A 17,972-nucleotide genomic window follows, 5' to 3' on the forward strand; every position below is an offset into this window, starting at 1 on the left:
TCATTCATCCATCCAACCACGCGTTTATAATATCAGTAAGATTAAAAAAGCAATTTTTCGGTTGAACTTCAAGTTAATCTCTCGAGTGCCAACTTTTTTGTTACCTTTATATGTGTTCTTTGATCCTTTACAAGGACCATTATCATGAACATCATCTGGACAATCAATTGCTGAACTTAGTCCAGGTAGTCCTCCACTAACTGCGTCCATCGACTTTCTATTGTAAATTAAAAGCGGAGCAATTTTTCTCTAGAATATATTAACATTAAATTTTGAAGTTTTTTTATGTTGATCTCGTAATTAATTAGCCATAAAAACAGGAAAGTCTTGGGAGCGGAATGATTAAGTGGTCCCCGTCTAAAATTGGAAGCTATAGATCATAACCCGAGTGGCGAACTGATGATTTATGCATCGTAAAGTCCTGTTAAAGTTGGAGATAAACTATTGGAGATGGTTACGCTGTCTGTCACATGGAAACACATAAAGTTTATAATGTAACGTGAACATTATGAGGATATTAACTTTTTCTATATTTATTAGTTATTCAACTTACATCGTTTGTCTGAAAAAAAATGCGGGGGTTTGAAGAAATGGAAGTTAAGTAATCGTTATTTTTCTTTTCCTATATTCAAGTCGTTTGAAAATGTAAGAATTTAAACGTTGATACAAGAGTTTTTTCGTTATTTAGTTAATTTTATTTTTCTTTCTTTAATTGTCAGTATTTATGTTGTTAAACTTTCGGGTGTTATAAATATCAGATAAAGATACATAACTTTGCGATGAAAGACCAATTTGCACTAAAACAGATTTAATGTTCAACAATATATGGCACATTGTTTAGTTCGCCTACATTCACTATCGGCGCTTAATAAAGCAATTAGAACGTAGTTGTGTTCTCGTATTTCTATGCAAATTTATCTACATACATTTATATTGCTCAACAATTAATCACACATTTAAATTAAATTAAAATTAATTCCAACAACAACGGTAATCTTATTAAAACATTTTGCTGCCGATGGCTATTATACCTTAGTGTAATCTATGACGGTAGGGTCGTAAGGGATACGCGCAAAGTATTCCAGTAAGCTATGTGTAAAAGGCCTTTTGTAAGACACCTGGTGAGAAGCGAGGCACGTCTGCGATATTACATTTTCCGTGCGAACCTCATACAATTACTTTTCCGTCCCTTACTCTCTTAAAATTTGCTTTTATATTAATTTAAATTAATTTATGACTAACGTGGTGTTAAATTGGATTTCTTTAATTTTATGATGCCATTTATGTTATAAATTAACCATAAATATAGTTCAATGATTAAACGACTACTCTAATTTATAATTAATCCTAGTTTTGATACTCTGAAGTCTGTAAAATCCACTGTTTTTTATTTCAAAAATGTTATCGTTAGCTACTTAATAATTTAACTCAAATCGCAGTGAAATTGAATTTTTAATTATGAAAATCGAATCTTTGTCACTCATTCTCTCTACCTTGGATAGATTGTATAAATAAAACAACATTAATAAAAGTTACAAAACATTTTACTCAAAACAAATCCGAATCGAAAAGAAAATTGATCAACTTGTGCAACTGTTAATTAAAAATGGAAGATTCCTCATTCATTAAGATATATTTAAACGACGTTGGTTCAAAGATCTTTGATTTAAATAAAAAACCTCTCGAAAGATAAATCTCCTAGTAATGTAGTCGTTGGAGGGTTTGATGTACTTTTAATTATCTTGGAGAGGAGACGCAAGGGAGATGGAGATAGAAATGTTAATGCTGCGACTTCTAAATCTAATTGCGAACAGAATAATTTATTGTTGTTCTTTCATTAAGCGGAATTAATAAAAAAAGACTCCATGATCAAGCGTCCTCACGTCCAAAGTGAAAAACACTCGGGTAAAGAGTGAAAGTGTTGAGGAGTGTAGGGGTCTTTATAGATTCCACGTGCTCGCATGTAAGACTCATGTAATAACGTCTTAGGTCGTTAACCGTTACTAAGAAATATCTGACGTTATTTCTACAAAGCGTTTTAATTTCACCGGCGGCGGCAGGTGTTGAATTTTTTCGGTGTCAACGTGGAATAAAATAGGTAAGTGTTTACGACGAAAAAACTTAAAGTTAAATGTAATATTACTAAGGATTTGTGTGGAAGAAATTCAATTGTAGCAACATGATTACAATAAAACCGATCATATTCTAAACATTATAATTAAAATAAATAAATATAAATTAGACTTAATATGTAAATGTAAACTATTAAATGTAAAACTTTATTGAAACTCGAGTAATTTAAATAAATAAAAAAAAAACACGTTCACTTATGAACGTGGTTATCGACATCCCAAGGGATTAAATTTACTTGTCTCCTGACATGGGTATGTTATACAAAGATAATTAAATAGAACACGACGTATTTGGAGTTATTGTTCATAAACGTGTCGAAATTACACATTAGTTGGTCCGTAAGGCGCGAAACAAATGTTTCAATGCAAAACGTCTATGTATCAGTAAATTGTGGCAGGTTCCGGACAATGCCCGGCTCAATTACCGAATTTCATGGCCTTGCAAATCGTTAACGAATTATTTTTGAAGCTTCAATAAAAATACTATGGTTTATGATAAAAATATATAAAATAGAACTGAATGATGATATTTAAAAAAATAAAAAAATATTAATTACTCCAATATATTCATTAAGTAAGTAGACAATGAAACATATGTTTACGTAAAAACAAAATTGTAAAGTTTCCTTGATTTATTTAGTCTACGTGCATACATTTTGTGAAAAAGTAAACAAATACTTACTTCACAACAAACGCCAGCTTTTACAGAAATCTTACACAAAAATATCAAATAAAATTTCTAATAATTCCACAGGTGCTTTAGATAACAAAACAATTTGACATGGAGTCATTGTTCAAGCGCGAAAAGCAATGTATTAATGGCATATTTTTAAGTAGCGTCATTAAAAGCAAACCCGGCGCGTTTCAAACAAGAGGTTATTTGCTTGCTCTCAGAGCTACGGTCGCTACGCGGCCGATGCAGATACAAGACTGCTACGAGGCCGACGCAGCTCCGAGCAGCTACGTGCCAGCGGGCGGCCAAACGCGGGGAGCGCGTGGATCGCACTGCCTTCGTTCGTCTCCAGCTGCGAATAATCCATACCCGAGAGGCGGGAGGCTGTATTTAGGGACCGGAGGGCGCTCGAGCGGCCGGTGCCGACTGCCGCCGGCCGCCGAGAGCTCCGCCGTATACCGTGTTGACACAATTTCGAATATCGTCACATAGGTAATTTTGAGAGCGCAACCGCGAATTCCATACAATAAAAATGCAACTGTAAACACCGGCTTTCCCGCTATTTTTATTATAGTCGGTCAAGCCCCTTTCAAAGAAGTACAGTTAAATGAACCTGAATGTTTGTATGCCATGCGTATACTTTTATTTCTTAAGTCTTTAGAAGTAAATGGAACAGGTATTTGAAGTACTGGCTTTAAAAGTGGGCTGAAGTTTCATAAAAAGAAGTAAGAATTTGTATGTAAAATTCATTCGTAGTTTTAAACTTGGCGATATTTTTTAAGAATTAATTAATGATTAGATTCAAGTTAAAACTGCCAAGTAAAATAGTTTTCTATAATTTTTGTAGTCCATATTAATTTAGATTGAATCCTAAGAGATTCCGAGAAGTATCTGTGCATAATTTTTAAAGAAAAAATTGTGACATTCAATAAAAATTTCGACTTCAATAATTAATACTGGGTAATTAGGAGATCGTAAATCTTAAAACACAAACAGCCGTTGAGTTGAACTAACACTAATAAGTGTTGAAACATTTATCCATCTTAGTCGGCTAGGAATCCATCTCTGTTCCTTGTCTCATTTGTTTGTAACTATAACGATGGAAAAAGTAGTTACTTTGATTATTAAATGCTTGTACCTTCTGTAAGAGACGTCGAGGCATTTAATAAAATTATTGGTCTGTACTTTTTGTGTCGCTATAACAATAAATAACACCAACGTGACCGGTTTATTACTGACTGCATTATGTTGAAGTATACAAAGAAACCGAGCGTTTGGATTTTCGACGCGTTTTTGCAGATAAAGCCTCCGAAACCGACCTTTAAAAATTATTTCGCCGCTACAGCACAAAGTATAAATTTTACCTCAAAACGTATTTGTCACACTCAGCTACTCCGGCAAGCTCCTGTTTGTTTATTGACCATATCCTTTGTGTCCTTATGGCTTTTACAAATGATTTAATGTTACCTTCTCATGCTATTTGTTTCACTTAATTTTTATGTACTACATCCCTACTTGCCTTGTAAAAATCTTGTTACTTTTTCGCGCGTCAAAGAGCAAGTTAACGACCAGACGTCCAATCATAGGCATAGTGTATATTAATTTGTTTTACAATTACTCGAAAACAGCATTTTCATATGATGTTTATATGAGTGTACTATAATACTGTTCACTTGTTCTTATTCTTATAGGCAACCGGTTTTTAAACTACTTTTACACTGTGTATATATTCCTTTTCGAAGGATACATTTTTTACTGTTCGTTTCTCACACCAAAATCTCTGTTTAAAAATGTCATCTCTCATGTAAATCCCTGTCATTATTTTTGACAAAATAGAAATTACAATATTTTTAAACGGAGTAAATGATGCGAAATAAAATTTTCATCCTTATTTTGAAACAGTCCAAAACTTTATAACTCATGACGTATTTTTCACTCCAAAATACAGGTTATAGTGAAGTTCACGAGAAGAAAGTCAGTTATGCCTCACGGGACTTGCTGAAAGAAGTTGGGTCGAGTCATCTGACGTGTACATTATGGAACCTTCGCACCCTTTTCACTAAACTCTTAGCACTTTACATTTTTTTCTTCTTGAAATGGACGGAACTTTAGTGGTTGTAACTTTCACATTTTTTTTTAATTAGAATAGTTTTAAAACAGTTTAAAACAATCATAAAACCAAAGAATTATAAAAATATTGTTGTTTTTCGGAAATACATTCTACACACAAATGTAGTTTAATTAAACAATTATTTTTACCACTTAACATGAGGTGGGATCATGGTGAAGCGCTAGTTTAAAAAAAAGTTTAATCTTAACATGACTAAACTTTTTTTTGAGAAAACCTTGAATGCAGATAAAAACTTTTTTTAATATCCTGAAAGCGTTCGAATTTAAAGCGTCGACAGACTTCTTGGAAGTTTGGAGGCGGCGCGGTGGTCGGAGGCAACATTTGTCACTGAAGCAAGCCGGCCAATGTATTTACTCAGCTTGCAATGGAATATTTATGGTTGAATAAACCAGAGTCCTGTCGTGCAGAAGCCCTGTGCAGAGAGTCCCGGTGCGTTCCTTTGGAGATCCAGGAGCTCTTACCAGTTGCACTTGAGGATGGCCACCGAGGGGGTTTTAGTGAGTCAAATCTCACATAACCCTGCCTTTCCCCCAGAAGGCAAGGTATCTTTTGAAGATTTTCCCCTCGAAAAAAAAAGGTATATAAGCCGTCTAGATTTACTTTGTTTTGGAAAGAAATCTACATACGAATAGTATACATAGTGTTAGGTAATAATTCAAGCGTAATCCGTCTCAGGATTAATTGTTTGCCTTCTAAGAGTATATAATGCCTAAGTTACATTTAACAGTTATCTCTCAGTTGTATGTACGAAGATAATACTCTTAGTTTCATATCGTAAGCTCACTATCGAAGATTAAGTAGATGAAGTGCTTTTAATTACACGAACCGTGATGAGCTCAGAGTTTATCAGGTAGAGCGCCGACTTATATATAGAGTTTTAAAACTTTAATTAAATACAGTAAAGTTTATATCGTTTTCAATATGTTTCAATTCTCATCTTAACCATAAAATTATCTACGAAATCCAATAACTAACAGACGTTTTAGTCTGTAATAAATCGCTATGAAATCGAGTATCTTGGTATTTAGGATATTTTGCTACATACAAAATTGAAAATAATTCAAAATATTTTGTTAATACTTAAATTTCAAACAAGTCTTTTTTTTAACAGTGTTAATGACGGCTGTACACGGTTATAGTCGGATCTATTCAACCGTTCATAACACAACATAATTACTCGCCAATTAATTTTAATATCAATTTTCAATAAATTTGGGGAAATTAAAAACTTTAAGAATTTGTATTAAAATACAGAAATATACCAAAATTGGTTTACAACTTTAGGTGTTTTTCCTTGTATTTAAATAAGAAAAAAAAGTATGAAATTCAATTGTAAACAGATAAATAACATTTTTCAACTTCAATGTAATCACAAATAAGAATAAATTAATAAATCAAATTAAATTATTTTATGTTTAAAAAACTTAAAGCGTCAACCGTTAAATTAAATGAAACGTTTTATTTCCGAGGATGTTGAAAACGTTCATTTATAAGAGAACTTTTTTATGGTTCCATCAGACACGAAAGTTCCTTCTCTAATAGGAATTCCTCCGGAATACTGTAAATGGAGAGACGTGCTGGGGACAGCCTTATCCGATTCGTATTATTTTTGTGTCGAACTTGGACTCCATTGGCTTTAGCACGAAAGCTCTTTGACGAAGGTATCTTATTTGGCTTGGAGGCAATATTAGACCGGATTTCGCTTTTAACAGAAACACAACGAAATATCGTTTGAGGATATGATATACGGTAATAAAGTCCACTTCAGTTATGATGAAAAAATTATTATTTACATATTGTTACACAATAAATTTCCTCTTTAATTGGAGATTTAATACTACCGTAAGGAAATCATTAAATTACGATAAAATAAGAAAAGAAGTAATATTGACCGAGACATCATAAACTATTTGTAAAGGAATTGAATAAAGCCTCTGTTGAAAAATAACCTTATTTGTTGACGTCTAGTATGCTTCGGAGAGAAATAAATTTGTTCTGGTGGATACGTCGAGCCCCGGCGCCCGGCACTACCCCGAACGCGTCTTATTGAATGCTGACATCCATAGACTACGACATAGATAAGTTATTGTGAAATTCTCAGAATAGACAGTCACCAATTTACTATACAGTAAAATTTGTAAACGATAAATTTATTCAAGTCGAGTTTTCATCCTTACCTGCTCCGAAGTTACTTCTATTTTATTTATATTTTAAAAATGAAGCATTAAAACAAATATTTATGTCGTGAGAACAAACGATAGAGAACGATTCCGTATTTCCTGACTTCAAATATTTCTTAACTTCGCACAAATTTGTATAACAAGTAATGATAATAGTAATATCAATGCTAATAAAAGTAATTAATTTAAGAAGAAAATAAAAGGATAATAATAACTATAAATTAATGTTGTCTTAGATAACCTAAGATTTAAATTTAAACAGACCTAAAATTTCGACATAATTTTTGTCTACCAGACAATGCGAAACTTCAAAAGGAAAATAATATAAAAACTGGACAAGCTATTCATTTTACTTTGTAAAACGGAAGTCATGAGATAGCTACTCTTAAGGCTAAGTTACCACTGCACGGTTATATATCACCTTCCTGTGACAGTTGCATTACGTTGAACTATAATAGAGACCTTCTGTTATTGCAAAAGTAAATAAGTTGTCGATTCTCTATAATACATAAGTTTTTGTTATATTTACCGATCTTAGTAATCGTCAAAAAAAATGATTGCGAGCATGAGGAAGTACACCTATGGACGTATGAAAACCTATTTTTATTCTCGTCAATGTCTAAGAGAAGACGACGATATCAAAATGTTTTGTACAGGTGTTACGACGGTGCAAACTCACAGTGAGGTTGGCAGTTAAACAAACATTTTCTTCAGTTTTACAATTGCAAATATTGAATAACGTATTAAATGTTTGCTAAACCTTTTTTTTGAAGAGGTCTTGATCTCGAAAAGGTGTACTGATAAATTAAAAAGAAATGTTATTTTTAAAACATTTGTATTTTGCTTTCATTTGAACAATTTCAAAACGTATATTTACTTTTCTACATATGTTAAGCACCAATATGAGAATACAGATACAATAACAGAGTATTTTGCGCTCGAATCCGCGTTCGAAGTCAACATTTGTAAATAACAATTTTTCCTTCCGATTTTTTTGTGAACGTTTGTTTGTAATGTTTTGCCCTCTTGAATATGTTTTCCGCAGATGAGAATTTTACTCGTAAAAATGTTTTTTAATATTTGAAAAGAGCAAAAATAAAATCCACAAACTTGTTCAACGTAATGTAAATATAAAAACGAATATATTTAACGCTGGTTTTTAGACCATGGTTGTGCCTAGACTGAAAATTAATTAATTAATAATTTAATGTTGTCTCAATACAGAAAATACCAATACTTAAAAAGTTAAACTTTAGTGTTACCATATTACTATTAACTCTATTATTTTTAAAAGATCAAGCAAACTGTTGTGAAACCTCTGCTTCGGCCATTTTTTTGACAAAAGTGATAAACGAGCTCGTTACTGTACTAAATGTATTAGGTCCTTACATATGAAATTGGCGTTTTTCGTACTGGCCACTTTAATCACGAATTTCTCCTCTTTGGTAAGGAATTCCAAATTCAAATTTGTACAGCTATAGACTCATGTATTTGTGGTTCGATGACCGTCATTCATTTGTTTTTTTTCTTCTGTTTTTTTCTGTTTGCGTCACTCATTTTACAAAATGGAAAACTTAAAATATCGCATTATTTACGAGTACGAGTTCCGCCGTGGCACTAGTGCTGCGGAAACGACTCGAAGGGTGAATGATGTGTATGGCGGTCGTGTTGCAAAAGAAAACACAGTTCGTTTTTGGTTCCAACGTTTTCGTTCTGGAAATTTCGATCTACAGAACAAGCCCCGTGGACGGCCTGAGACTCAAGTTGATAATGAAGAGTTGAAGGCTATTGTGGAAGCGGATCCATCGCAAACCACGTCCGAGTTAGCTGCAGGCTGCGATGTTAGTGATAAAACTGTTTTAATTCACTTGAAGCAAATTGGGAAGATTAAAAAGCTTGAAAGGTGGGTACCTCACGAATTGACTGAAGCAAACCGGCAAACGCGCGTCGACTGTTGCGTTACATTACTAAACCGGCACAATAATGAAGGTATTTTAAACCGAATCATTACCTGTGATGAAAAATGGGTTCTTTACGATAATCGGAAGCGCTCAGCGCAATGGTTGGATCCTGGCCAGCCAGCCAAATCCTGCCCCAAGCGAAAATTAACCCCAAAAAAGTTACTTGTAAGCGTTTGGTGGACTAGTGCCGGTATTGTTCATTACAGTTTTCTCAAATCTGGCCAGACTATTACGGCTGATGTCTATTGTCAGCAATTGTAAACCATGATGGAAAAGCTAGCGGCTAAACAACCTAGGCTGGTCAATCGCTCCACGCCACTGCTGCTTCACGACAACGCTAGACCACACACTGCGCAACAGACGGCTACTAAATTAGAAGAGCTTCAATTGGAAAGTCTAAGACATCCTCCGTACTCCCCGGACCTTGCTCCAACAGATTACCATTTTTTTCGAAATTTGGATAACTTCTTGCAAGGGAAAAAATTCAACTCCGATGGGGCAGTCCAAATCGCCTTCAAAGATTTTATTGATTCCCGTCCGACTGGTTTTTTTAGTAAAGGGATCAATGAACTACCTATGAGATGGCAAAAGTGCATAGAAAATAATGGTTCATACTTTGATTAATTAAATATATTATATTAAAAAATATTCGACTTTTTGTTCCTCCCATACAAAACGCCAATTTCATATGTAAGGACCTATTATTAAAGTAGAGAGAAATTGTACGTAATGTCATAAATATTTCATGGCTAATTTGTACCCACCATGAATAACAAAAAGTTTCAGCTACTGGTTTAATACACATTTTGGTGGCCTTTTAACGTTTCACGTGAGTTTAAACAGTCGGGAGAGACATTGTGGGACAGTGTTTGTTGCATTATAATGATATTATGTGTAGTCAATATGGCAGAAAATACATTTTTTTTATATTTTGTAAGGTGTGTGGTCGTGATATTTCAACAGTCGACCCAACCGATTCGTGCATCCAACAAATATTGTTGTTGCGGGATCTACCACTGTTAGAAATAACACATAACGAATTTACATTAAAATGTAATATTTTTGATCAAGTTAAATAAAATGACATAAAGTTTTAAAATTATTTTGGTTAAAGATCCTCATATATTAACATACAGCTCATTAGCGGTGACATAATATATTTCCACAGTATCTAGGTTAAATACTTTAATAGAAAAAATACCAAAGTTTTCTCGGTAACCATTATTGTGGTGAGGTTTTTAGAGTCTGTTTGCATAACGTAGGCCAGACTGGCGGACGGCGGGCGGACGGCGAGCGGACGCGGATGGAAAGATTGAACAAATTTCGTTCAATATTACTTTCGGCCAGATATCTTTTTACGAAGTTATTCAACGGATAGTTCAAACATTTTTTTTCTATTCCGTAATAATACCGTTCGGTTTTTATTCCTGTTGAATTTGTTATTTTAGGAAACGAATATAAACAATATTTAGTTATTTGATTTTATCGCAGAAATACAAAGATAAAAGTTGGAAAATGATAGTTCAAAAATAAACAGGTGCATTTGCTTACGCAAAGTAAAATAAATTCTAGACTCTTCGATACATTTGTGATTTTTTTTAATTTATCATACTCGCTAGATTTGGTAGTCAAAGGAGTCGGAGTGCTACGACTATATAAGGGGAATGTTAAATAATGTTGGCTAAAGTGGTTGGTGGACGTAATTTGACATGGAAACCACGTACAAGGCGCTGCAGCATGGCTCGCATGCAGTATTTATTTGTCAGCCACAGTAACAATCTTAATTTACTTATTAGTCTCTTAGTTTCTTAACATATGCCTATTAGATATGTGTTCCATATTCTGACCTTTACGGTTCATTTCTACTGCTGATAAAACTGTACAAATACATATTTTTGTTTTTGTTTTTTCAAAAGTAATAAAAGGGATGATTTTGTTCCCACCCACGGTTATTGTAGCAAGAAAACAAAAAAGTTTGCGTTTTAGGAATACATATTACCATTACCATAAACATTTAGTCATATTCTGTTAGTATTGTTTTTGAAGAAAGTAATTAGTTGTTACTACATTTGTCAAACAGAAAAGTATAGTTAAATTAAAAAAATGCGTATTGCACAGGCAATGCAATGCGTTTTGCCTACAGACGTACATGACTGACCTATATATATATACTACATGTCAGTTCTCCATTTATGTCTATACGTGTTTAATACGAGTACTAGTTTTGCAATACCTAGAGATTTATCTTGGAGTTCCCTACGGCTATTTAAACAAGTCGAGTCTGTGGCGGCTAGTGATTTGCGCTAGATTTGGTGATTTTCGAAGTCGATTTCTACAGTGGTTTGTTTTCAACAAACCTTAAGACAACAGACTACTTGGTATCAAGATTACGAGTTTCACGACGAGTAAAATTAAAATATGTTCTCCTATTAGTATTAATTCGAATGAATTATTCTAAATATAAATGCCACTATGCCTGCACAATAACATGCCACAAATGCCATGCCATGCTTTAAAAAGACGCTACTCAACTCATAAGATACTAATAAATAAATATTTTTTTTATTGCATCAACAAAATATAAATTTAATCTGAAAGCAGGTATTAAATATACATTATGATGAAGAAACATGCGTATTTTATGTATACTTACCAATCAAAAACTAAAGAGACACCATTGTTTCGAAATCGCAGCAAAACTTTATCAAACCGGAACAAATTCAACTGTACGAGCTCAAATCAAACAGAGCACAATAGTTTAACGAACGGGTGCCACCACTCTTTTATGTAACTAAATAAAAAAGTAGAGTTCTGTCGCACAACGAGCGTATGTAAACAGTATGTCAGTACACAGCGGACCATTCGCTCACTTCCCTGCATCCGTTACAGCTTCAAAGCTGAAGAATAAAAACCCCACGGTGCTTTCTATTGCATACAAATACAAATTATGCTCAGTACATTTTCCAATATGAAATGCCGCGATATTAAGTTAATGTTTCTGCAAAAATTACAGTCCATATTTTTTTTTTCTTAAATAGACTCAAAATGCATTTGCGTTAATAGATTATTAGTACGGATTAAATCATTTTACCCGTTTTGTTTTCCTAATGGATAAATAAATTAGTGCAGATTAAAATTTATCGGTGATAATAAGTCATACTTTAATAACACGTTAATCTACATTCGGTATGTCAAATTTGCTGATTTTTTTTATAAGAATAAGCAACTGAGAGGTGGGAACCTCAACAAAAAGAGGTCCATGGACATAAACAAATGTATAATATTATTCTGGTATTTTGTTGGCGCCGAAAACCTTAATTGATCAATATCAGAACGAATGTGCTCAAATCGAATCGGGAACGCTTAATGTTTGCCGAAACAGCAATCTCAAATTTATCATAATCATTACGGCCATTGGGCTCACCAGAATTGGCTTTTAAATTCCGCAAAATGTTGCACGGAAGCAATTTAAACGAAAAGGTCAAAATAAAAGTACATGTGTTTTAAATTACATACTTACGGGGTATTTTGAATTATTTTTTAAATCATATTTGTAATTTACAATATAAAAATAGATGAAATTGTTTGTAATTTTACAATCAAATAGATTTACATGTTGTTATTTTGTTGTTTTATTAGAATTAATTAATAATGTTAAACATTAACAAGTTTAACATTATTAATTAATTCCTGGCATCTCGAAGATACAAAGGTAAAAATAGCTAAGCTAATAATTTGCCAGTATTTATTATTTCTCTATCATTGATTTATATGTAGAGCGGGACTGTGCAATATTTCTTGGCCAACATTATTTACTAAAAACCTCATGGGTCCACAAGGGAAACGGATGGAAAAGGAACATAAGTTTTACTTACAGGTACAAAGGAAATCGATTTAGCATAGCTACAGTTACAATTTATTACTATGACAGTACTGGCCACATAAATTATTTATTTTATTTAAGACTCCTACAAGCGCATGTTTAATAGCCGTTCTTCGTTTAAGTAAATTTACTGACATGTTTGTAACAGGCGTTTAACAAATGATTTAACTAACTTTAACGATGTAAATACCTAACTCAACATAAATTTGCTCTATTTCTTCGTTTATTATTCTTTGACATTGGAACAAACAAATACGCACCATAACAACAATATCTTTTACATAGATCAATTTAACAGAATTTAATGAAGTCTTATGGCCGCATTTCTCCTTATATTGTTATAAACTTCGTAACTATTTAATGAATATTGATGGTAGTTTCGCCGCTATTTCAACGCTTTCTAAGAAATCGTTAAAGCTGTAGATGATATACGTACATAAAACAACATGTTGAAATAAACAGCATCAAGTTTATTAATATTAAATAATTTTAATTAAATTTTATCTCGGTATTTCACTAATACTCTTAGCGGCGAGGTATATAGTACATTTTTATTCGACTGACTCTGAAGAATTTATTTCATGAACTTGGAAAAAATAAAGAAGTAATAAGATACTACATATAATCAATCAAAGCTCATCAAGGGGACGTAATTCAGGAACGTGGGTAATATATGATTCTCCTGTATTTACGTTAAAACCTAATAACTGCGCAGCTGCTTTACAATGATGGTAGGTGTCGGGCATGTCGTGGAGGCGCGCCAGAGCGAACGCGGTGCCATCATCGCAATTCATGATGCCCATGTAGCGACCGACTGTTTTCATACGGACATCTGTCGCGTGCACATTTGGAACGTCACGTCCTGTAACAAAATTGTATTATAACGTACCATGCGATACTATGATGAGAAATGAGATGCGGGGTATGAGATGCGGGAGAGTTGGTTAAGAAGTTTCTTCGTTAAGTTTGACTTAAGTTATTACAAATCTTTCTTTATTCCTGATATTTTATATATTTCAAAGTCGGCGTCAAGGCTGAATTCAACGTTGAAATCAATTTCAGTGAACAACAAACTTAAAAAAGCAATAGAAAATTAAGGGAAACAGCTACGTCTCGAACAAGTATGGCATTATAAAGATGTCACAACCATAAACCTTCCCTCAAGCCACTTACCACCGTCCCATTTCCGCACTAACTTCCACAACTTGACTCATAATGATAATAAACCGAGAGAATTTTATATTTTTCTCTCTTTCCTCGATGCTTTCCTAACGAACCTAACCGTTTTACTCATTAGCAACGCGCCTGACGCCGCCATATCGCTGCTGTTGGAAATTTAACAATAGCTACGAACATCTTGTCTTCAAGGTTTCGCTGTAATAGTATTATACTCAACACATTACGGTCGTGTCAAAGATACATAAGCACTTTGTACAATTTTTGTTTAAAAAAATGTTATCAGCTACCCGGTCATAAAGGGAAAACATTTATTTATAGGAAACTCGGAACAGTCTATAACAATATTTTTGGAGAAGTGCCGGAAATTGAAATCCATTTTAAAGTATAAAAAAACATCTTAGCAAAGTATTTTGTTTTAATATTCACCTTTATCGTGTTTTTCACCCTTAACCACTGCTAGATAAGAGCCGGGGCGGTCTCTGCTCACGAGCAACACTTTAACATCAGGCCGGGGCTCCATAAACAGTGCAGCTTTGTCCCACTCAATACTCAGATCTGGATTGTAAGTCTCCACAAATGTTCTGAAATTGCTAATCTTCTGCAAATAAAAAAAAAGTCTTTATTATTTGCATTTAATATTTATTATTTAGTATTTATTTTATTTTTATCACTAAAAATTGTAAAACAATATTATATGACCGACCGAATGCCACTCGTTTGTAGATTGCCGAGGCAAATTCTATCGTGAATCTTTTTATAAATTGACAAAATATAACACGTCACTTTGTGAATAAATTCGATATACAATTTGCCCAGATAAATTAATAACGTACAGCATTGACTATCAGTTGGCGACATCTACACTTTATCTCCAATTAGATTAGAAAAGATAGCAACCACTTTTTAGAATCAGAATAAATATATTATTATCATATCCATTTAAAGTTTAGTTAAGTCCATGGACTTTTTTTAACTTTAATGGCAAGACATCATTTCATGTTTCCGCCGCGTGTTGCCCCGTCACTTTGATTAGGTCGCCAATGTACCGAGGGAAAATAAAAAACTTTACGACAAATTACTACCTCGGTATAAGTCGTGATTCATTTTGCAAATGTTCGTCCACAATTTCAAGCTAATATTCATTTAAATGTTTTGAAAATTTTTTGAGTGAAGTTAAATTAGCGAATAGAATACTTTATGAGTGAAGAGAGTTAAAAATTAGCTAAACTTAGCCGACACAGATCTATTTTTTAAAAATTTAATCTAGAAAAAAGAGGTAATTTTTTTTTATGTACATACAACATAATTTACCTTGTCAGATGGCAATGAAAACAAAATCGTTGAAATCTCCACTCCATTTGCCCAGTAATAGAATATCTTCCAGAGAGAGTCGACGATCTCTTTAGGATCGAAGTAAGCGTTTTGTTCGAATTTCTCGCAAGTGGTGGCGTCAAAATTATTGGGCTTGTTTAGGTCTATTTCCGGGAGTTTTCTCACCGGGAGATCCATGTACCCCGCCGCAGCGCTCAGCAGAACAATCTCAATTATACCGCGACTCAACATTGTCTGTCTGTCTGTCTGTCTGTTAACGTAATACACGTATTGTTACGCGCATCCCCTTAAATTGAATCGCGGGAAACAAAGATTATAACTCAGAATCGACAGCAGAATTTAATACTTACAACCATTTAGGCTTTTAATAATTTTTATCGAATCACTTCGAGCTATGAGGCAAACATGGGTTGTGTAACCACTGCACATCGTAAACATCGTTGAAAAATAAAAATCCAAACCAACACAAAAGTTTTTTCAATGTAAGGATAAAATGTTTCGCATACATTTACATTTCCACATAGACTCTTAAAAGGAAATATAACAATTCACACCGGGCCCGGAAGCATTTCTAATATAAAGGATCTTTATAAATGATGTAAACGATGACAGTTTGTTTGCGGCTGGCGACGTGTCAGCTGGATAAATTGCACATGCCACGCTCTCTTATAATTTTACTGCAAACTTTAAACCGAAGGGGTTTTGATTTAAATAGTCATTAGCTGTTAGCTAAAAAACAACAAACAAAATACTTTGAAATATGTATATTCTATCTTTTGTGGGCCTTGGCTGAGTAATTTTGTTTACATTTCTGTCTATGGATATCTTACTATCTGCTAAATATTTGCAAAAATCCAAGTAATTACAATTCAATTTTTATTGAATTAATGACTTGGATTAGATTTAACCAATTTCATATTTACACGATTTATATAATATGTTACTACCACTTTGTTTCCGTGAGTTTGTATCCGCATACGTCCATGGGTTTTAACTGTCGATACACCTGTACAGAATCATATTGTCATCTCTCTGTCTCTCTCGCGTTTTTGATAAAAAATACATATTTGTTATGTTTAGAAATTTGGGTGTTGGTATCGGCCCAATGAGCTATTTTTTTCCATTGTGCGGATTGAATCCATACAATCAATAGGACCAATTTTTTTTAATCACTGGTCTCAATCGGTCTAATGGGAATATTTTTTGATTCTATGGACTGAAAAATTCAGAAACATCATATGTTGCATTTTTTGCACTTAAAAAATGTTTAAAGACTTAATTATGAAAGTTTATTTCTTAATTAAGATTTTAATGGAGTAGCTCCACTGTATCGTTATCGATTCTTTGCGTATTGTTGAAACACTCTTTGTTATTGTCGGAAATCTTGCTGGACTACAAAGAATATTTGATCTTGAAAACAAAGAGATTCATTTGAAATTGGCTTATAAATGACTTCTCGTATTGCATATAATTTTAAAATATTTACTCACATCATTTATTGAATTGAATAACTATAATTAAAATAATAAAAAGTTTTGCATTCTTAGATCAAGTATGTTCTAAATTCCTTTATGGAAAAGGCCTGATATTGTTTTCCTTCTTTACAACAACTTTCTAATCTGATAGCATATTATGGAAGTAGTCTTAACAGTTTTGAACCTTGTGCTATTAACTTAATTTAATTTTGATAGTGTACGAGTATACGATGCTATTTGTAAAAAAATTAAACTCCCCATATATTGTGTCATATGCCGGCAGACGGATTATCTGGCGCACGAAAACAAGAATATTTCCATTTCAATAAATGGCGGCTTTGATTTGGCTTAATCAACGTGCAATGATATGTTACGGGTTCGTTTACACTGCTCTGAACTTTATCATATCGAATTCTGTGCGCGTTGCTATGAAACAAATGATAAATTACTATCAAACATTGGGGGGAGGAGGATGTATTGAAGGGGGAGGATAGGTATACTCACAGAACAATAGATGTATGTACATATTATACAGAGCTCATTACGTACCGAGCGTGACAGGACAGTTGAGCTCATGTTGATTGAATAGCAACCCATTAGACTTTGACCTTTTTAATTTTGCTTCAGATGAGTGTCGAATATACGAGCACACGGTTGAATACCTTTTATTACCACATTTTATATGTTACTAGCTATCGCCCGCGACTGGGTCCGCACGGAGTTATAAAACCTTAATAGAGGAATGGAAAATAGATAGTAGCCAATTCTCAGACCTACTGAATATACATATAAAATTTCATAAAAATAGATCAAGCCGTTTTAGAAGAATATTGTAACTAACAATGTGACACGAGAATTTTATATATAAGATTCACAGAAAATTTAAAATTAAACGTCTTTATTTTTAAATTTACGATGAAAAATCGTTGACAATTTTCACAATAAAAACTGAGGTCCCAATTCGTTTGATGCGTGGAACATTAGGGTAGGTACAAACAGGTTTTCCTCGGGAATTTTTACGTTACG

The 17,972-nt window shown here is 33.4% G+C and overlaps 1 protein-coding gene across 1 annotated transcript; it reads right to left on the minus strand.

Annotated features, from left to right (window-relative positions):
- Window positions 1-13,495: 13,495 nt before the first annotated feature.
- On the minus strand, window positions 13,496-15,766 carry LOC106710666. The gene is made up of 3 exons (XM_014502793.2): window positions 15,451-15,766; window positions 14,566-14,737; window positions 13,496-13,822 (listed from the first exon to the last, which is right to left on the minus strand). Exons 1-3 carry the CDS (start codon window positions 15,700-15,702, stop codon window positions 13,590-13,592), a joined length of 657 nt encoding a protein of 218 aa, XP_014358279.1. The 5' UTR covers window positions 15,703-15,766; the 3' UTR covers window positions 13,496-13,589.
- Window positions 15,767-17,972: the final 2,206 nt, after the last annotated feature.

The sequence above is a fragment of the Papilio machaon genome, chromosome 1 (genome assembly GCF_912999745.1).
Source record: "Papilio machaon chromosome 1, ilPapMach1.1, whole genome shotgun sequence".
NCBI classification, from domain to species: domain Eukaryota; kingdom Metazoa; phylum Arthropoda; class Insecta; order Lepidoptera; family Papilionidae; genus Papilio; species Papilio machaon.

What these genes read in the sequence shown, in the direction of transcription:
- LOC106710666 (XM_014502793.2), bottom strand. Translation starts at nt 15,702, where the DNA reads ATGTTGAGTCGCGGTATAATTGAGATTGTTCTGCTGAGCGCTGCGGCG. An exon ending in TTTCATTGCCATCTGACAAG is followed by an intron (nt 14,738 to 15,450) that starts GTAAATTATGTT and finishes TTTTATTTGCAG; the next exon opens with AAGATTAGCAATTTCAGAAC. An exon ending in GGGTGAAAAACACGATAAAG is followed by an intron (nt 13,823 to 14,565) that starts GTGAATATTAAA and finishes ATTTTGTTACAG; the next exon opens with GACGTGACGTTCCAAATGTG.